The sequence below is a fragment of the Bubalus kerabau genome, chromosome 4, assembly GCF_029407905.1.
Source record: "Bubalus kerabau isolate K-KA32 ecotype Philippines breed swamp buffalo chromosome 4, PCC_UOA_SB_1v2, whole genome shotgun sequence".
In the NCBI taxonomy this organism is placed as follows: Eukaryota; Metazoa; Chordata; class Mammalia; order Artiodactyla; family Bovidae; genus Bubalus; species Bubalus kerabau.
In genome coordinates, this window is record NC_073627.1 from 111211623 (window position 1) to 111234617 (window position 22995).

Sequence of the window (22995 nt, forward strand, 5' to 3'; positions counted from 1 at the left end):
TGATCTCTGGTTCCTCTGCCTTTTCTAAAACCAGCTTGAACATCTGGAAGTTCATGGTTCATCTATTGCTGAAGCCTGGCTTGGAGAATTTTAAGCATTACTTTACTATCGTGTGAGATGAGTGAGATTATCAGACATATCATTTACAAATATCTTCTTCCATTTAGTAGGTTTTTTATTTGTTAATTGTTTTCTTTGCCTTCAAAAGCTTTTAAGTTGAATTCGGTCCCATATGTTTATTTTTGCTTTTGTTTCCCTTGCCTGAGGGGATAGATTCAAAAAAATATTGCTGAGCCTTATGTCAAAGAGTGTACTGCCTAGTTTTTCTTCTAGGAGTTTTCTGGATTTTTCCTCTTTACCTTTATGTCTTTAATGCATTTTTAGTTTATTTTTGTACATGGTTTCAGAAAATGTTCTAATTTTATTTTTTTATATGCAGCTATCCATTTTTCCCAACAACACTTATTGAAGAGACAGTCTTTTCACCATTGTATATTTTTACTGTACTCCTTTGATTGACCATATGCATATGGGTTTGTTACTGGGTTCTTTATCCAAATTATTTAATCATTTCTAAGGTAAATAATTTTCCCCACTTCAGAAATTCAATATTCACTTCTATTTTTCTCAAGACTTTTAAAATAGTTTGACTTATTTTACATTTATGTTTTTATGTATATCTAAAAATATGAGTATCTGAATTGATTTTTCCCAAAACATTTAATGAGTGTTTCCCAAGCAATTTATTGAATAATTTTTCCTGTTGTTACTGGTTTACAATGCTCCATTGACCGCATATTAAATTCTCATCAACAATAGAGCCTGTTTTGTAGGTGTGTCTGCCTACTCCTATGTCTATATATGTGTGAAATTACTATAGCTTTAGATATGGCTATTCTTCCATTGAACAGTCATATTTATTTTTCCAAACTTTATGGTCATTTTATAAAGAAAATTGTTAGATATATTAAAATTCAGTTAGATATATTAAATATGATAAACAAATTTACAAAATGTGTTTTCTCCATCAAAGAATGTGATCTCTCTCCTTTTATATCTTTCAGGAGTTTTGTGAGTTTCTTCATATAGGTCATTCATGTTTCTTAGTCTGTTAGAATACATGGTGAATAGAATCTTTTTCCATATTTTATTATGTTTGATAACTGATTTCTGCTGCTGTGTTGAGAAATAGCAAAAATGTCTTCCAATAACAAGGAACCAATTGCATACTTATTTTATGTCGAGCACCTTATTGAGCTTTGAATCTGGAAATTCCATTTTTTATCATGGCTTTTCTAGTATATAATACCATTCATAAGTAATAATAATTATGTTTCCTCTTTTCCAAAATTTAGATCTCATTTATGTGCCATGTATGGTTTGCACTAGCATAATTCCAACTCAGTATTAATAATGGTAGAAGTTATATACCTGAATTTTGTTTCTAATTTTAATGAATATGTTTCTGTGAAGAATTATGTGGCTTTTGGTTTCAGATAGATTTTGTGTGTGTGTGACTTATATTAACCTATTTTTTTAACCGTAGGATATTTCTTTATTATGAAAATAATACATGTCCATTAGGAGAAAAATTGGAAGTACAAATGAGCAAGAAGAAAAAGATGAAAAGAAATCATTAACAGCAAAACCATCACTAACACTTACGCATTTCATTCTTCAGGTCTTGTTCTGAGCATGTTAATGCAAATAAACAACTATACATTTTATAAAAGTGAGGATGTAGTATACATAGTCTATAACCTGTTTTACGACTTAAAAACATACAGCTAGTACGTTTCCATGTTATTTAATGTTAGTGTCCCCAGATACCAGTATTCATGAATTATCATGTAGCTTTCTAAACATTCTCTTCTTTTAACTATTTAAACTATTTACAAATTGTAACTGGAAAACATTTCTTTAAGTAGCTTCATGCATACGTTAGAATACCTAACCACATTCATCATTAGAATAAATTATTTGAAATGGAGATGTTGAGTCAAAGTTTTAAAGGTCTTTGAGTCTTGCTAAATTGCTGTCCCAGTGATATGTGGGCTCCACCACCAGCAGGAAAGGGAAATGACTGTGTCTGAACCAACACTGCATGTTGTCATTGTTTAAAAAAAAATAATTTATTTAATTGGAGGCTAATTACTTTACAATATTGTGGTGGTAGATTTTTTAGACATTACAATAATAGTTTTTGAGTCCTGGGTTATTAAGAGCATTTTTTAAAAAAGACATGGTTAATCTTGATTTTATTTTGTGCCTTTCAGCATCAATTAAAATGATCTAGGTTTTTTTTTTTCTTCCTTAGTTGGGCTACTGATCTTTTATATTAATATATTTAAAAATATTAAGTTCCTAAGATATGTAAGCTTCTCTTCTATATTATAATGTATTATCAATTAAATTATATATGTTTATCTATAAGAAATCATTTCCTCCACTTTATCTCAGTGGATTGATGGCTGCTTTTAAAAGTATGTGGAATATAATAGGATAGCAAAAATTCAAAATGGGAAATGTTACATAGGCTAGGCCAGAGAGAGGTTAAGTGACTTGCCCATGTTCTCACAGCTAATTAAGTGATAAAGCCTAATTAAGTGATAAAGCCAAGTTCAAACTCAAAGCATATGCTCTTTACTACCACACTTGCTCCAGGAGTACCTGGCTTTCTGATATCCTTCTAGCTTGATCTTTAAAAGTGCATGGATCTTTGTAGCCTTCAGAAATTCTTCATCAATACTGTGTTTCTCAGCTGAAATTTTATTAATGTTGGGCAACAATGAACTTGCATTCCATAATGAGTTCCCAGACTTGTTATTTTATATTTCCGGCTAAACAGAAACACGTCTTCCATAACAGACAATTCAACTGAGGATGGACCTATATTATCTTATGGAAACAAAGGAGCTGAAAAAGTTCTAGAGCTGTAAATAAAATGCCCTGCCTGATAGAAATGAGCAAGGGAGGGTCCCAGAGGCAGGGTCAAGCTTTTCCTTACAAAGAGCTATGGACCCCCTCTAACATAGGTATAAAAGGGTGGCCTTTGGTGCCAGGTTTTTTTAATTATATCACAGGTATGATATTTTTAGTCTGCATATATATAAGGCAGTAAAACCAGATGCCTGCTTTAGGCATGAAACAGATATATTAAAAATCATTGATCATTTAAAAAACAGAATAACTTCTTAAAAGTTATGTTACTTCTAGGAGCACTATTCAAGGTGAATGTGTATAACATACCCTGCTACTGCTGCTCCTAAGTCGCTTCAGTCGTGTCCGACTCTGTGCGACCCCATAGACGGCAGCCCACCAGGCTCCCCCATCCCTGGGATTCTCCAGGCAAGAACACTGGAGTGGGTTGCCACTTCCTTCTCCAATGCATGAAAATGAAAAGTGAAAGTGAAGTCGCTCAGTTGTGTCCAATCCTTTGCGACCCCATGGACTGCAGGCAACCAGGCTCCTCCATCCATGGGATTTTCCAGGCAAGAGTACTGGAGTGGGGTGCCATCACCTTCTCCTAACACACCTCTATGTTCCTGGAAAGTTAACTGTGTGGGATTATTATTTTAAATTTGTTGAGTAGTGGGGAAGACTTCCATAATTATGAACTTTGTTTCAGAACAATTCATCTATAGTAATTCTATGGCAATAATTAGGGAGCAGTGTCCGTCGTCTTTAAAATCACTCTTGGTTTTATATAAAGTTATAGTTATAGTATCTGCACATAAAAGAATGCTTTTCTTTCATCTGTTACATTCAGGTAAATCCCCAAATGACAGACTCATTAAAAACATGTTAAACAGCAATCCTGTTTTATCCTGTTGGAAAAACTTAACCATTTATGAAGGGGCTATTTCTTCTGCAAGTGTAAGTGTTGTTCTGTGTAAGACAAGTGTAAATGACTCTTAATCAACAGAGGGTAGATTTTTCATTGGGGCTAGGCTATGTGAGTGCAGCTGGCTTAGAACAAATTCCTATCTGTGGATTCATAAACCAGGGCATGGAAATAAATGTCATAATCTAACATTGTTCCTGGAGATTTCTCAAGGTAGTAAAGAATATAACAAAGATTTGAGGAGAAACCTTTTGATTTTTGTATGTTGCTCATCTCTCACGCTAGTAAAGTAATGCTTAAAATTCTCCAAGCCAGGCTTCAGCAATATGTGAACCGTGAAATTCCTGATGTTCAAGTGGGTTTTAGAAAAGGCAGAGGAACCAGAGATCAAATTGCCAATATCCGCTGGATCATTGAAAAAGCAAGAGAGCTCCAGAAAAACATCTACTTCTGCTTTATTGACTATGCCAAAGCCTTTGACTGTGTGGATCACAATAAACTGTGGAAAATTCTGAAAGAGATGGGAATACCAGACCACCTGATCTGCCTCTTGAGAAATTTGTATGCAGGTCAGGAAGCAACAGTTAGAACTGGACATGGAACAACAGACTGGTTCCAAATAGGAAAAGGAGTACGTCAAGGCTGTATATTGTCACCCTGTTTATTTAACTTATATGCAGAGTACATCATGAGAAACGCCGGACTGGAAGAAACACAAGCTGGAATCAAGATTGCCGGGAGAAATATCAATAACTTCAGACATGCAGATGACACCACCCTTATGGCAGAAAGTGAAGAGGAACTCAAAAGCCTCTTGATGAAGGTGAAAGTGGAGAGTGAAAAAGTTGGCTTAAAGCTCAACATTCAGAAAACGAAGATCATGGCATCCGGTCCCATCACTTCATGGGAAATAGATGTGGAAACAGTGTCAGACTTTATTCTTCTGGGCTCCAAAATCACTGCAGATGGTGACTTCAGCCATGAAATTAAAAGATGCTTACTCCTTGGAAGGAAAGTTATGACCAACCTAGATAGCATATTCAAAAGCAGAGACATTACTTTGCCAACAAAGGTTTGTCTAGTTAAGGCTATGGTTTTTCCAGTAGTCATGTATGGATGTGAGAGTTGGACTGTGAAGAAGGCTGAGCGCCAAAGAATTGATGCTTTTGAACTGTGGTGTTGGAGAAGACTCTTGAGAGTCCCTTGGACTGCAAGGAGATCCAACCAGTCCATTCTGAAGGAATCAGCCCTGGGATTTCTTTGGAAGGAATGATGCTAAAGCTGAAACTCCAGTACTTTGGCCACCTCATGGGAAGAGTTGACTCATTGGAAAAGACTCTGATGCTGGGAGGGATTGGGGGCAGGAGGAGAAGGGGACGACAGAGGATGAGATGGCTGGATGGCATCACTGACTCGATGGACATGAGTCTGAGTGAACTCCGGGAGTTGGTGATGGACAGGGAGGCCTGGCGTGCTGTGATTCATGAGGTCGCAAAGAGTCGGACACTGATCTGATCTGATGTTGAATCATACAAAAGCCCTTCATTTTTAGGATAAATCCTGCTTGAAAGTGAAAGTCACTCAGTCGTGTCTGACTCTTTGCAACCCCATGGACTTATACAGTCCATGGAATTCTCCAGGCCAGAATACCGGATTGGGTAGCTATCCCTTCTCCAGGGGATCTTTCCGACCCATGAATTGAACTGGGGTCTCCTGCATTGCAGGCGGATTCTTTTCCAACTGAGCTAGCTTGGTTGTGGTATATAATCCTTTTTATTTTTTGCTGTATTTAGATTGCTTCTATTTTTTTTTTAAGGATTTTTGTGTCTATATTCATAAAGGATATTGGTCATTTTTTTCAGGTGTGTGTGTGTGTTTTGGGGCTTCCCAGGTGGCGCTAGTGGTAAAGAACCCATCTGTCAATGCAGGAGGTCATAAGAGATGTGGATTCAATCCCTGGATTGGAAAGATCCCCTGGAGCAGGGCATGACAACTCACTCCTGGAGAAGTGAAGTGAAGTGGAGAAGTGAAGTGAAGTCGCTCAGTCATGTCTGACTCTTTGCGACCCCATGGACTATAGCCTATCAGGCTCCTCCGTCCATAGATTTTCCAGGCAAGAGTACTGGAGTGGGGTGCCATTTCCTTCTCCAGGGATCTTCCCCTCCCAGGGATTGAACCCGGGTCTCCCACATTGGAGGCAGATGCTTTTACCATCTGAGCCACCAGGGAAGCCTGGAGAATCCATGGAGAAAGAAGCCTGGCAGGCGATAGTCCATAGGGTCACAGAGAGTCAGACATGACTGAAGCAACTTTGCACACATGCATGTGTCTGCTTTTGGCATCAGAGTAATATTGGCCTTTTAGAATGGGTTCCTTCCATTCTTTTTTGAAATATTTTGTGATGGATTTTTATTTCTCCCTTAAACATTTGGTAGTGTACACCAATGAAGTCATCTGATTACTGTTGCTTGTGAGAAAAAATTTATTACTGAATCAATCTTTGTTAGAAGTCTGTTTAGATTTTCTATTTCAAACTGAGTCAGTCTGAGTAGTTTTTTTTTTTTTTTGGCCATTTCGTATAGGTCATCTAATTTATTGTTCCTAAGTATTTATAATCCTTTATATTTCTATTAAGGTTGTTAGTAATGCCCCTCTTTCATTTCTGAGCTTAGTAATTAGTCTTCCTTTTTAAAAAAATGATCAGTCTAGGTTCTTTACTTACATTGATCTTTCCAAAGAACAAACTTTGCTTCATTTGTTCTAGTTTTTTTCTATTCTCTATTTCCACTGTTAATTTTATTATTTTCTTCCCCCTGCTTATTTTAATTTACCCTGCTCCTCCCACTTTTTTAGTTTAGTAAGCTGGAAGTTTAAGCTACTGGTATGACATCTTTCATTTTTTTAAACATAGGCATTTACCACTATAAATCTTCCTCTGAGCACTTTTCTTTTGCTGCATCCCATAAGTTTTGGTATGTTGTGTTTTTGTTTGCATTTGCCTCAAATTATTTCATATTTTAAATTATGATTTTTGTCTTTGACCCACTTGTTATTTATGAGTGTATTGTTTAATTTCCATATATTTGTGTGTTTCCAAAATTTTTTTCCTGTTATTGATGTGAATCATTCCATGGTGGTCAGAGAATAGATTTTGCACGATTTGAACCTTTTAAAGCTATTAACTTATTTTATGGCTTACCACATGGTCTATTTTGGAAAATGTCCCATCACACTTGAGAAAAATGTGTATTTTGCTGTTGTTGGGTGAAGTATTCTATAGATAGTAGATTTAGTTGATTTAGTGTTGCTAAAGACCTACTATGTCCTTGCTAGTATTCTGTCCAGTTGTTCATTATTGAAAGTGGCCTACTATGGTCTGTTAATGAATTTTGTTGAACGTGTATTGCCCTTTAATTCTATTAATATTGCTTCATATATTTTGGGGCTGTTGTCAGGTGCATATGTAATCGGTAGCTCTCTTGATGGATAGAACCTTTTATTTTTAGAAACTGTCCTTGTCTCTAGTAACGAATTTTGTCTTAAAATCTATTTTGTCTGAGAGCTACCTGCAGTTCTCTTTTGCATAGTATATCTTCCTACGTCCGTTCACTTTCAACTTACTTGTATCTGTTTTCAAATCTGAAGTATGAGTCTTGCAGACAGTTTATAGTTGGACCTTGTCTTTTTTTAAAAACCTTTATATGTCCAAATATTATCCAGAAACATACATGTTTTTAAACAACTTAAAAATTAAAGTGTCAAATATGTTGACACTTGTTTCCAAATTTCCATGCCTTCAATAAAACTTTAAAATTTGAAGTACTAAAATCACATTGCCACTGTGAGACTTTTAACAGATTTTATTTTTTTAGGGAGGTTCTAAGTTCACAACAAAACTGAACGGAAAGTACAGAGATTTCCCATATAAGTTCTGTCCCTATACATGCATGGCCTTTGCCATTATCAACATCCCCTAACAAAGTGGTACACTTTTGATGGGCCTGTATTGATACCTCATTATCACCCAAAGATCTTAGTTTATATCAGAGTTCATTCTTGGTCTTGTATATTTTGTGGGTTCTGACACAAGTATAATGATAAGTATTCATCTACATAGTGTTATATAGAAGTTTCATGACCCTAAAATCCTTTGTGCTCTGTCTTCATCCCTCTCCTCCCTAACCCCTCAGTGATCTTTTTACTATCTCCATTGTTATGTCTTTTCCAGGTCATACAGTTGAAAGGCTACAATAGGTAGGTAGCCTTTTCATATTGGTTTCTTTCACTTGGTAATATATTTATGGTTCCTCCACGCCTTTTTGTGGCTTGATAGCTCATTTCTTTTTAACAGTGAATAGTATTACATTGTCCAGATGTGCCCCAGTTTATCCATTCACCCACTGAAGGGCATTTTGATTGCTTCCAAATTTGAGGAATTACAAATAGAACTTCTCTAATACACATGTGCAGATTTTTATGTGTATATAAGTTTTTGACTTCTTTGGGCAAATACCAAGGAGCTTAATTGCTAGATTGTATGGTTAAGAGTATGTTTAGTTTTGTAAGAAACTGCCAAACTGTTTTCCAAAGTGACTGTAGCATCATTTTGCATTTCCACAGTAATAAGTGTTCCTGTTGTTCCATATTGTCATCAGCATTTGTTCTGGATTTTGACTTTTTTAATTGGTATGTGATTGTATCTCAGTGTTTTAATTTACATTTCCCAAATGACACGTGATGTATAGCATTTTTTCATATGCTCACTTGCCATGGTTCTTTTAGTTCTTTGAATATATTTAAAATAGCTGATTTAATGTCTTTGTCTAGTAAGTCTAATAGTTGTTCTTTCTCATGCTTTTTTCCCTTGGTAAGAGTCATACTTTATCATTCCTTTCCATGTGTTATTTTTTGTTGAAAACTGGACATTTTGAATAATGTAATGCATCAAATTTGGGAATCAGAGTCTTCCTCATTCCCAGGGTTTATTGTCACTGCTTGTTGTTTACTGACTTTTCTTAATTTTGCAAAGTCCATATTCTTTATGGTGTGTATTCGTGTAAGTCTCTACTCAGTAACATAGTGGTCAGCTAATGACTGGAAAGAGATTTCCTTGATTCACATCTCCCAGTTATTGATAGGACTATGTGTGCTTGTTAGGGCATGCCTTCCATATTACCCAGGCAATCGAAACTGTCTTAGCCTTCACATGCTGCTTTTGCTGTGCGAGGTGACAGCTTATGACCTTCTTAGGTCTTTCCTGAACATGCACACACTCCTACCCATTTTATGGCCTTCTAGCTTCAAATTTTTTACTGATCAGATTTAGACCTTTTTGTGTCTAGTTCAATAAACTGTTTCTACCTTAGGGCTGGAAAACTATTCTCCTGTTTTCTAGTAATATTATGGGTTATTAGTTTTACATTCTGTTCTATGATCCATTTTTAATTAACTTCTATAAATTACAAGAGGTTAAGTGTTGAGGTTCATTTTTTTTCATATGGGTATTTTGTTGTTCCAGCACTATTTATTAGATTTCCCCATTGAAACGACTTTAGTACCTTGGTCAAAATTCAGCTGACTGTATATATATAGGTTTGTTTTTGGGAACAAACCTATTTTGTTCCATTGATTTGTCTATTCTTATGTCAAAAATCAGACTTAATTACTATAGCTTTATAGTAAGCCATCTTTTCAAAATCATTTGGTTATTTTAAATCCTTTTCATTTCCATATAAATTTAAAGTAATTCATTAATTTCACTGAAAAAACCCACTGGAATTTTGATAGATTGTTGAATCTACAGATCAATTTGGGAGGGATATTTTATATGCTGTCGAGTTCATAAATATGGTACTTTAACTTAAAAATAACTTTGTACTCAGTCAGATTTTTAAATATTTTTGTTATATTATTGTGATAGTAACAATGAGCAAAGTGCATAAAACATGTGTCCATGATCCAGTTCAAGACAAAACCCCATCAGCATCCCAGAAGTTCCCCATCTTGATGCAATCCTTGATCATGTTCCATTATTCCCCAACTAGAAATAACCATTACCTTGACCCTTACAACAGTTTTTTCTTTTGCTTTTTTCATAGGTTTAAACATCTATTTTAAACATCTTACATAAAAGGAATTACATATGTATCTATGTAAAATCCCTCAAATACAAATTATGTACAGAATTTTATATATAACTTTAGTAAGTAAATTTAAATAAAAATATAATTATTTTACATAATATATAATATTGGATTGGCAAAAAAAAAAAAAAAAAAATTGGGTTTTCCCATAGTAGCTTATGGAAAAACCTGAACAAACCTTCTGGCCAATGCAATATATATAATTCCTCAAATAGCTTTTTTCTGTATACAGATTTCTATAATGGCAGTTATATCATTCCAGCACATTGAGCTTACCATTCCCACTGTCTTTTAACTTTAAATGTTGCTAATGAGAAGTCAGCTATTGGTATAATGTCTTATCATCAGTTACTTTTAAGGTTCTATTGCTGTTGGGTATCCTGCAGTTTCACTATGATTGGATTTCTTTTTATTTATCCTGCTTTGAAGAAAAATTTTAGTATTTTTTCCCAAGAGCTTTAGTTGTGTCCAGTTGGAGAAGGCAATGGCACCCCACTCCAGTACTCTTGCCTGGAAAATCCCATGGATGGAGGAGCCTGGTAGGCTGCAGTCCATGGGGTTGCAAAGAGTCGGACACGACTGAGCGACTTCACTTTCACTTCTATGCACTGGAGAAGGAAATGGCAACCCACTCCAGTGTTCTTGCCTGGAGAATCCCAGGGACAGAGGAGCCTTGTAGGCTGCCGTCTATGGGGTCACACAGAGTTGGACACGACTGAAGTGACATAGCAGCAGCAGCAGTAGGAGTGCTGGTTCTGCCACTACTGGAAATGGGAATTAATCTTAATTTTTAAATAAAATTAGAATCTTATATACTTCTTTATAACGGTAAGGTACGTATTATACCACAGTAGGAAAATGCCAATTTACTGAATCTCTTACTGTTGTGTATTCAGGTTGTTTCTCATTTTTTACTATAGTAAATACTACACGAAATGCTTTACTTTAAAAATTTCTTCACATGGAATAACTAACATTAAGACTTGTATGAGATCAATGTCACAAATTAGATGTGTCACCCCTTAGTCACAGATAAGAGAGAACTAGTGATTATTTTTGCTCCAGGGGCTCTTAGTAGGTGTGAGCATGTGAGTGAAAGTTACTCAGTTGTGCCCAACTCTCTGTGACCCCACGGACTATAAAGTCCATGGAATTCTCAAGGCCAGAATATTGCAGTGAGTAGCCTTTCCCTTCTCTGGGGGATCTTCCCAACCCAGGGATCGAACTCAGGTCTCCAGCCTTGCAGGCAGATTCTTTACCAACTGAGCTATGGTGGGGAGACTACAAAACTTCACTGAAAGTAAAATAAATGGGGTGTTTAATGTGGCAACAATCCCACTTATTCACTCACTTTCCAGTATCCTCTCAACAGTGTGTCTAGGGAGATCACCAGCAATTTAAGAAATATTAGAATACAGAAATCTGATGGAGGGCTATTTCAGCCCATTTCTCCCCTATACAGAAAGCTGACCTTGCATTAGTCACCTGTAATTACTGTGAGAGGTACACAAGGAATCTAATACAAGAGATTTATATATCTTCAGAGGATTTATACATATTCAGAGGATTCCAATAATAAAAGTTTAAATTCAAAAGTATTATCTGTCTGCTCATATAATTAAGGAGTGGTAAGGAAATTCCTCCTAGCAACCAGGATTATTCTAAATATCTTTCTTTGAAAGAAAAGACAATATAAAAATTATTGCTTCTATTTTCAACTTCTGCTGTAACATGGGACACATATAATAATATTATACTTCTTTTAAGAAAAAGGCTTACTATAACTTGTTAAATATAGTTGATGCCCAGTCTAGCCATTCTGGAGTTGAGTGAAATGATAGAAGCCATGCCATTTAATTTAAAAGGGGGGAAAAAAAACACCAAAAGCAAAAACTTGAGCTTCCAGCATGAGGAAAGTGATACTGCCAAATACAGACAAATGATGAAAGGTTTATCATATTTAAAAGTTGTAACTGGCTAGTGTATTATCCTGCCTCTGTTATTGTTCAAGGAGCATTCTATTAAGTGAAGCACTTTGGTAATACTGTTGTTAGATTTCTTATGTAATCTGATTACTCATTGAAATCAAGACTGTCTTTAGTAAACTACTTCCCTTCCCTAGGATATTAAATCAAAAACAATACTGTGGACTAAACATTGTTCATGGTACTTGACCCAGTGCAAAATAAATTCTGTATCTTGCTGTGTGTGCTTAATTGCTAAGTCATGTCCGACTCTTTGTGACTCCATGGGCTGTAGCCCACCAGGCTCCTCTGTCTATGGAATTCTCTAGGCAAGAATACTGGAGTGGGTTGCCATTCCCTTCTCTAGGAGATCTTACCAACTAGGGATTGAACTCGCTTCCCCTGCATTGCAGGCAGATACTTTACCACTTGAGCCACCAGGGAAGCCTATATCTATATCTATCTATATCCTATTTACAACCAAAAACAGATGTAGATAATAGTAGTGCATTATTTAAAATATAATCCTTAGTAGTCATGGGACAAAGTAACAAAGGCCTTTTCCCACAAAACATCCTTTTGAAACACACACACACACATATATATATATATATATTTTGGTTACACACACGAGGCATGTGGGATCTTAGTTCCTTAATCAGGGATAGAACCTGTGCCTCATGCAGTGGGAATACAGAATCTTAACCATTGAACCATGGAGGAAGTCCATGAAATACTTATAATTTGAGTTAAAAAAAAAAAGTGTCCATTTCATCAAATACTTTTTGGAGCTTATGTATGTATTATACATTTTAAGTAACTCTAACTCTAAATGCTCTGTCTTATATAGAAGTGAGACTCCAGATTAAGAAAACATGGGATACACCACTGAAATAATCAAGTAATTCCCTGTTCTATACCTTTATTTGAAATATATAGGAAGAAGTATATCTAGTCATATTGATGATTTCGTTGACTATTCATTATCAATGCAGTTTAGAGACAACTGTGACAATTTCTCTCATTTGTTTTTGGCTTTTTGTTTTAATGTTCTAGATACAAATGATATTTAAAAACTCTGTTTACAAATGTTAATCAGATCATTGGTTTCACACAGACAACAGCTCACACCTCCACCCAACTATCACCATCACAGCAATTAAATAAGACAGGCTGGGGGACTTAAGTTGAATTTTAAAACACTACAAGTAAAAATAAAGTCATACTTAACACTCATTTTAGGAGATGAAAAGTTTACTTTAAAATTGCAAACATTTAGCAAAGATAAGACATAAATGCTATTTTTCATATTCTACAGAAATATAATTTATAGCTGGCTTGGTACATGGTCACATGATTAAAAACAAATCTAATGGAAAAAAAAGAATGGTTTCATTCTACTTTTCTGCAACTTATTACAATTTAATAAGTGTACCAATAAGTACTGGAGGACAGCTGCATGGGAAGATTAGAATCCTAGGGCTATTTGCTAAATACACATTATTGTATTATAATGATAAGAACAAAATAGGTACAGATATACAATTAACATGCAATTTAAGCTATTATTTTGAAGAAACAGGACAGAATTTAGTGAACATATTGAAAAATGTATTATTAATAATGTGTGGTTATAATCAGTATATTATGGTATTTTACAAGGCATGGAATAACTTCCTCAAATAATGCTTGGCAAAATGAAACAGGTTGAGCCAACTTCTAAAGAAAATTTAAAACGAAGGCAAAGAAAAACAAGTGGATAATTCGGTTCGATTCTCTTCTAAGTATAATAAATAATTTTTAAAGTACCATAATTTCATGCCTACCTCAGCATCTCTAATTTAAAATAAAGCCATACTTTGTACTCTATGAATCTGCTTTGTCCAATAGAGCAGCCCCCAGCCATTAGTGGTTTTTTGAGCATTTGAAATGTAGTCAGAACTGAGATGCTCTGAGGGCAAAATACACGCTGAATTTTGAGGACTTTCTATGGGAAAAAAAGGTAAAACACCTCAATTCTGTATATAGGTTACACATGTAAAAGACAATATTTTTAATATATTGGGTTAATTAAAATATACTATAAAGCTAATTTATGTATTTCTTTTTTTAACGTGGCTACTAGCTTTAAAATTTTAAATTACGTTATGTAGCTTACATTTGTTTTTACTGGACAGCGCTGATATAGAAAATCTATAGTCATTATATAAGCCTTAGAATTTAGCATCACTCTTAAAGCACTCTGGACTATTAACTCACAGAACACCATAAGCACACACTGTAAATACATTATTTCAAAATTTATTTTTATCCCTCTGCAAGGTACACGTTTTAAGAGTAAAAAGAATTCACAAAATATTTAATCCTTAAAAAACATCAACTAGACTATGGTAAATGCCAAATGAAATTCAATGCCGACTGTAATACTGGGGGAAAATAGTTTAAGAAAAACAGCAGCGCAATCAGAGTGAAGACAATTGGTATCTTCAGTAAAATACGTTAGCCAAACTTATCTTTAATACCCAGGATCTGACCTTGCACCACATATCATACATGTAACTTGTCCCATTTAATTATAACCTACATTGTTCATTTAATCTTAACACTGACTGCAACTTAATTACTCCATTTTCTGGAATATCTTTAAGCATGTAAAATTAACAGACATGGTGAATTCTAATAGCAGAATATAGTATCTGAGAAGTATACTTTAAAGTCCCTCAGTGTTAAAGTAAGCAATTGCCTAGTGTCCAAGAGACTTGAGGTGAAAAAAAAATTTTTTAGAAGCTATGAAGAAAAAATAAGATCACTGCTCTTTTAGCATTTTCTTCTTTTTAGTTTCTTTGTAGCAGGGTGTATAAATATTTGGTGTATTTATAATACCTCGTCTTTTATTTTGTCCAATTCAAAAACAAGTTAACCTGGTACATACTCCATATATACACCATTCTTCTCCTAGGAACAACAAATACCAGTATACAATACCCACAGTGGTCACCGCAGTCAGAAGCCCGTGTTCGTCCTGCATCAACAATCTCATCAGGAGGCACTGCCTAACTATGCCCGTGCTGCACATTCTGCTTGTCACATCTCAGGTTGGAATGCTTGTTTTTAAATTGTTTAAATCTGTTTGAATTAGGTAAACTCTGTCAAAAATGCTCTGAGAGTCACAAATTAACAGACTCAAGATACTAGATTATTCATATAAATTTCTTCCTCATTTTGCTATGACTACTTTTAAGACACTGGAAAGTAACCAAGACTTAGGGAGAAACAAACAGAACTTATACCAGAAAACAGAGATTCCCAGGTGGTGCGTGCCAATACAGGAGACAAAGAAACGTGGGTTTGATCCCTGGGTCAGGAAGATCCCCTGGAGTAGGAAATGGCAACCCACTCCAGTATTCTTGCCTGGGAAATCCCATGAACAGAGAAGCCTGGTGGGCTACAGTCCCATGGGGTTGCAAAGAGTCAGACACAACGGAGCATGCACGCACAGAGAGAGAGAGACTAGAAAATACTAGATAGACCAACACAGAATCTGACTGCAGAAGACTACAGCAATTCTCTCTCGAGTTCAGCAGCCTATTAAGACATTTAATCACATTCATGAATGTGCCTTGCACAGAGATACTACTGAAACTTTTCATATCTATCTTCAGACCATTTCTACATAAACGATTTAAAAATTTTTATTACATGTTACTAACTCCAACCTAAATAAGCCTAATTCATGTCAAATGAGAAAAATTTCCAGTTTCAAACATATATTACTATAAAAATATACTCTTCAATGAAAAGATGACAACAGTCTCCTTTCTGAAAGCTGTTACACTGATGTTAGATCAATAATCCACCAAGTATTTACTGAGCACCTACTATGAGTGCATTCGTTCTTTAACTAGTAAGAAAAAAAATCTGCTCCAGATGCAAGATGACATTTGTGACGGAGGATAAAGTATTAGCATTTCTAACAGACTGCTGTATGAATCAATATCTGAACGTGTGAAACTGTTCATCCCTATGACATTGAAAAATCTCAAATTTATTATTGATCGCTTTATAAAGATAAACATTTGAAGTATGCTGCATAGTACTTTGAGGAAAGTGACTGCCATACATAAAATTAAGGCTGATTCCCTACATGTATGGAAGAAGAGCCCAAATGTCATGGTTCATAAGCAACCGAAGACTTACTATGAACAGTTTACACCAATATCTGGTTAATTCAAGCAAATGGGCACTTGTGTTAGGTTTCCAATTTTCCTTGATGGGGGCTGGTGTAATAAAGAAAACTGCTTTTAAATAGGAGTACTTCAAGCAAGTATGAAAATAAAAGTCCTTTGGATAAAATTCTTTGTAAAACCACTATATAAGCTGAAATTCCAAATCTCATTTAAACATATATACATATATATGTGAATACACACACATATGTATGACTTAAAAGTATCTAAATTTCACTTACAATGTTATACAGCTGTATATCATTGCTGTGTATGTTTGAACCTGATTATGTATCTTAAACACAATATTGTATTTCTCCTGAAGCTAAGAATACGGACAGTGATAAGATAAACAAGCTAGTTTTACCTTTCTAGCCTGTAACAATTCTGACCTGTTGAGCTCCTGCCAGGTGCAAGGCGTTACGCAATGTACTGAACATGTACACAGGCCTCCACACAAAACACTCTCTCAGGGAGACTGAAGTTTTAAGAAGCAGAAGAGTTATCAGTTTGAAAACCAACAGTTATCATTTTTTCAACAGGATTTCCAAAAACTGAGACTTATGTCAACTAAAACACCCCTACCTCTGCTAAACATGGAAAATAATACAATACAAAAGTCATTTCTGTAGAAGACATGTGTAAGAGAACATTCATAATAGAGCCACAGGGACTGAAGCAGCGAGAGGAAGATGGAGGCAGTCACCGAGCGCCTATGAGCTACTGCGCTGGTAGTAGTTTATAAAAAATACTATCTATACTAACATTTTTAAGAGCTAGTAATATATTAGCATATTTTCACTTTTTTTGCCACTGAATATAAAGTTTTGTCCTAAATTTACTAAATTTTCTACACCCTGAGGAATAATAACAGATTAATAAAAGAAGTGCCAGGGTTAAGCTTTGTGGGCCATATTACTGTGCAGAAAGCACAAACTCTATATAGCTAATATGCTTGGAAGCACAAGATTTCATCAACAGAGTGAGCTACTGCTATTTTTTTCTTCTTTCTTTTTTTTAAGTAAACAGTTTGGTTTTATAGTGTTAACATGGCCTGGTGAGAATACAGAAGTCAAAGTTGGGAGCCTGAGGTCCCTAACCCCCAGATCCACAACTGACAAAATAGTTTTGTTTCCACCATAAACATGACCTATTGCTGTCCTTTAGGAATACATATTCAACAGTTCTCTGAAAAGCACTTTAGAATCTTAAATATAATTAACAGTTATTTGCTATCTGGAAATATGCAATTCTGATCCTTCCCCTCTTCATACCCAAATACATAAAAAGCCACATTTTAAATTTCATGTCATTATTTACTTCTGTTCCTCCAATATTTGAAAAGATTAAACTTCCATTTTTTCCCCCTCTCAACTATCATCCATAAGCCTGAATTTGGGAAGGAGTTCTTAAAAGTCCTTAAAATGATGCAAAGGATTCACTTAGGACAACCATATGGCATTTCTGTTAGGACAGAGAGCCACTGTTTCCCTTTAAACATGGGCTATACAGGTTTCAGGCTGATCTTTAGTTATGAATATGCCATCCTCTAAACGTGATGCCTCCAACCCCAAAAAAGTTAGCTGTTACTGAGAAAGAACTAATTCTTCTTGGTAGGGTGCTTGAAAATGCAAACCAAAACATCCTTCTTGCTCATATCAGTAACTCACTTAAGGATAAAATATTCCACTAGACCATGCCTAGCAGCTGGAATAAATAAAATAATCAATCGTTTAATAAAATTTTCACCCTTTGATTTTTACCTAAAGGTTAATTAAACTTAAACATAATCTTGCTTCAGCAAAAAGTAAGAAAGGCACTCAAAGAAACACAGTATGCACAGTTATTTTTTAAAAGACACTATGTGATGGTAAATGCAATTCTCAGGGTTGACTTTTCCTGCTCACTGCCTTCAAAACACTGAACTTGCCTAAGCTCTCCTCTGCTTTCACGCACTTCTCTGCTGAACAGGAGCACATCACGGAGTACACCCAAGCACAGGAGGGTGGCAGCATGTAAAGTGCTAGGGTCTGTTAGCTCTATTTGAGAAATGTATTCAGAAGACAAAGAGTTCAGTTGTTACAATGCTGTTCAAATTTTCTAGCATACTTTAAATATTTTAAAGTTTTAAAATGTAATTTTCTAGTAAGAAAATAATTAAACTTACAAAAGCTTTTTGCAAAAAAAAAAAAAGTGTTTTCTAACTTCCTTTGATAAACTAAATCTTTAGCATCTTCTGTAATACAGGGGAACTAAGGTAGAAATTAGATTGTTGCATAGCAAGTGGTAGCATTCCTAATTTATATTTAGCCCTCATGTCTGATATCATCTTGTGCTATTAAGAGAATACTAGACTGACAATTTGTTCTCAAAAATATTAAGTTTTACACACACATACATGTATATATCTAGACAAGCATAAATTCACAAGACCTGAATATATCTAAATGATAGTGTATCACTATATATATGCGTTCCTACAAAAAAGCCACATAAAAATCCAAGAACTTCTGTTGGCATGTCTTGTGTTACTAAGTCCTTATCTGAAGACTTAAGTGGCTTTGTGTGACATCTTGTATATTTAACCTGATAAATAATGAAGCCTTGAATTTAAATTAGAATTGTACCACTGGAATAAGAAATATGACTCAAAGTCTGGGCCCAGAGAAAAAATGCTAAAACATAGAAAATAAAAAGGGGACACTAAAAGGTATCAAATCCTTAAGTTAAAAAAAAAAATGACTCACAGGTTTAAGAAATATCAATAAAGTTCATGTTGTGGAGGGGAAAAGGAGAAGCATAAAATGACTACTTATGCATAGATACAGATCAACAAATCTTTGAAATCAGTTTCCTCAGATACCCCAAAAGTGGCTCTGGCTCTATGGGCAAGATCTGTCCCTCAACATCATAAATGAATAGAAAGTAGTGTTCTTAATGAAAATGGTCTTCATTCTTCTACGAATTTTTAATATATATTCAAGTATAGTTAATTGATATTATACAGCTGCATTTCTTGGCTGGGATTTAACAAGCATAAACAAAGTAGCTCAATAAAGAAAAAAAATCTAAATTTACTTATTCTATATGCAATAGCTGCTCCTAAGTATCATGAAGGCAGAATTCATCATTCATTGACAATTCAGTGCTCTACTCCATCAATTTCTCAATCATAACTCACTCTATGCATCCTGCATGATTAATTTTCCCATCTTCAGTTAATCATTCATAAATTTAATAAATATTTAATAAGTCCTTATAATATGCAAGGCAGACAGAATCTGGGAACACATTACCAAAATAGGTACACTTAAAAAAGTAAAAGATTGGGGAGGAGTGATTGTACAGATATTGTATCTGTAAGATATTTACAGATCTTATTGCTTTTTTTTTTAACTTGTCAGTAGTATTCTTGACCCAGGATGGTCTACAATTCTTCCAGTGAAAGTTGGATGAAATGTGTGTTAATCTAAATCATCTTTTAACAGTGAAATATTTATCGAAAAGTAAGTGAAGACTAATGAGTCTCTAAAAATAGACACATCCTTTCCACTGCATGAGCTCATTCAGTCCAAGAGATATTATCATACTACAGCTAGTGAGTTGGATGTCAACCAATCAGAGTAAAGCACACAACTATACGGGCAATATTATGTTTTCCTGTGAATGAACACTTGAAAACTACAAATTTTAGAAATAAAGTAGCACACAAGAGTCAGATACAAACTGTATCCTTTGGATATTTGTATTTTTACTTGGTACTTAAAACTACTAGGAAGATATGAGACCAAGGTATGTTAAAGGACTGCATGGCTTTGTGCAGGGGTGAGTTAAGAGACTTAAAATACAAGAAGACAGTTAACATCAAAGAAGGGCAAGAAACTTTGTGGAAGATATAAAAAAGTGTGGAACATTATAAAATTTAGCTGATGTTTCACAGGAGATTGTCTATACTCATGTCTTGACACTCTCATGCTCACACATCAAAGCATAAGAAGCCCTATCAGTCGGGATACTTAAAATGATCCTTGGAAGAAAAGTAACAGTGAGGCCAAAATCTGGCAACGTACATTAGAGGAACTGACTGGATCTCCACGTCATCTGTGTGTAGTTTACCCCGCAAGCCCTGCAGCTGCTAAAAATCATAAAGTAATAGTTTTATCCAGAGGTCTAGGTAGACCTTGAGGTATTTGATTCAAAATATGCTTTGTACATAAAAGGTTATAAAATTATGCTCATAATGCCAATCATTTTCTCACCTAAATACTACAAAAAGTTATAAAAGGGTAATTTTTGCTCTAGGAGAGAAGAGCAGCTTCTGTCTACAAGTACCAGCCTAGACAAGTTTTTTGGTATTCTTAAGTCTCACTTGATAGTTTGCCACTCAACAAAATCATGATACACAAGTAAAGGACCTATTCTTTTCCCTTAAGGCAACGTTCCTCACTCAAGTCTAGAGTCTCCATAACAGTGAGATAGGAGAGGTCTGCTTTTCCCTACATGTCTTCTTACCTTACAGGTAGCCTAGCATAAAAAGAAGAAAACAGGCAAAGCATGGTGGTCACACTGTTCCAGCCACTACTACATTTTATACACACAGGATAATAACATTATTAGGGTAACTTTTAGGGGGGCAATTTATATTCATATTTGTGTGTGTTTAATGGGGTATGGAATTAACTGGAAACAGATAGAAGAATATCTTTAGTTTACATCCATGAAATATAATAGACAAGGAAAAATATACAAAATGACCAAAAAAAACCATGGATGGGGAAAATAAAGAGAAAGGTGTGTGGAAAGAAGAAATGCAAAGCACTGTTTCATATCAAGAAATCAGATATTACCTGGTACTTTCAGTCTCACCTATTTGAAAAATGCAGCCCTTATTATTGAAAAGGTAAGATGGATACTTTGGTACCTCATCCCTGATAAATTCAGTATCAAAGTTTCTAAATTGTTTTATTTTTTAAAATAAAGACTGAAGAACTAACCTCCAAGACTATTCTTTCCCCCTGGCTTTTGCCAGTAAACTTAATAATCCCTTCATAAATATTTTGTAGTTTATCCAGTGTATCCTCAGTAACCTAAAAACTTTACAAAGGAAGGTTTTTAATGGTTACATTTTTATGCATAAGTCTGCCATATTGCATGGTGAATTTGGAGGAAAATAAGTAGTAATAACTAAAAATGGCATTCTAGGTTTTTTTAAAGTTGACTTTAATTGATTGAGGTAAAAAAACTTATCAAAGCTAGTAGTAAAAATAAGTTTCCACTACAATTGCATAAACTCATAAAATTAGTCTTTTAAAATAATTAGTTTAAAAATGGATTCTATTAGAACTACGTTGTTCATATAAATTCCAATACTTCTGACTTTGGTTACATTGGCCTATGACTCGAGTATAATATGCTAGTGAAAGAGAAATGGTGTGTATTTTCATAAATTCATCCATCTGGCCATCTGATTCTCAAAACAGCAATTAGATCGAGTAATTCTGAATTTGTATTGTTCTTAAGCTAAACTACAGCATACCTTTTTGATTACCAAAAAAAAAGCCTATAACAGCAACTGCACTGAGGTGGGCTGAGGTGTGTGTGAACCAATCTGGAGAATCAAATGAGAAAAGTCTCAAAGACAGGAATATACAGGATGAGAAGTTAAAAAGAAAAAAGTTAAGACTCACTGTTTGGCAAGAAGGAACTACACAGTTATTTTACAGCCAAAGGAATGCCAGTTCTTAACAAAATAAATAAAATGAAAGATTTACTAGGGACTTTTAGCCTAAAGATGAAGATCACATAGTTAGCCAATAGTAGCAAACAGTTCATGCAACTATGTAAATAAGAAAGAAAAGCGATATTGCACTAAAAAGGGGAACTTTGCAGGACTAATTCACCTCTTTCACTGACTCAATGTAACCAGCCATTTTCTGTATGCATTGGCAAACCTGGCCTGTTCCACGTTCCGACAGGTGGACAGTACTTGATCGATGAACCTGTGCTCCATTTCCAGGCCCAGGGAGTCTGGAGCTGGGGTCCGCTTCAGGCGTTTGATTTCCTGGGAATAGCCTTGCTTGCTAAAGTCACTGAGTCCATCCACCTCCATTGCCTGAGACGTGTGGGGGCCTGCTGGGATACCGTGCAAGTCATTCAAACTGTCGGCAGGTGACAACTGGATCACACTGTGAGGAAACCTACCATTTAAGTGATGCTGAAGGTAGAAAACATGCCGTCTGTGAAAGAAGAGGAGGAGGAACAGAACAGAAAAGAAAAACCACATCACAATGTCAAGCTTTTCAGAAAAAAACAGAAAAGTAAGTTAGACAATTTCCAAACACACAGCAGTATTCAGTCTCACTGCCTTCGGTAACCCAGAGCTATCTGGGGGAAGGAGAATAGTTAAGATGTAGTCTCTGGTATTTGAACAGAGCTTCACAAGTCCAGATTACTGATTTGTTGAAATACTACCCCAAAGGTTTTTAAAAAAACATTGACTGAGATGATGACAATCACCTGGTGCTGTTACTCTCTGTAACTATAATATGAAACCAGAAATGCGTTTTTGCCCACTCTGCTATAAATTAAAATATAAAACAAAACCAAAAATTAACCTCATTGACAGCCTAAAAGACAAGTGATTTTCAGCAACAAGAGGATTAAAATAGCTCCTCTAGAGGATTAGTCTATGGCCTCTATCCAGTACTTTCTTAATAAGAACAGAACTGCTGCAACTCGACTTACTTATCTTAGAAACCCTCTGAATTTCCCCCTAATCCAGCACTACAGTCTCATTAAACATCCACATGTGCTAGAAT

General features: G+C 35.2%; 1 protein-coding gene across 8 annotated transcripts in view; it reads right to left on the reverse strand.

The window, feature by feature from the left end:
• Nucleotides 1–14236: 14236 nt before the first annotated feature.
• Nucleotides 14237–22995, reverse strand: part of PTAR1 (protein prenyltransferase alpha subunit repeat containing 1) — a 49274-nt gene continuing 40515 nt past the window's right edge. For 5 of the 8 annotated variants that reach the window (XM_055578280.1, XM_055578278.1, XM_055578281.1 and 2 more), the window contains one exon: nucleotides 14237–22413. In XM_055578280.1, the coding sequence (XP_055434255.1) occupies nucleotides 22083–22413 (331 nt within the window). In that variant the 3' untranslated portion in view covers nucleotides 14237–22082. The remainder of the gene's footprint in view (nucleotides 22414–22995) is intronic. The other 3 variants (XM_055578279.1, XM_055578284.1, XM_055578285.1) reach the window with 3 other exon arrangements.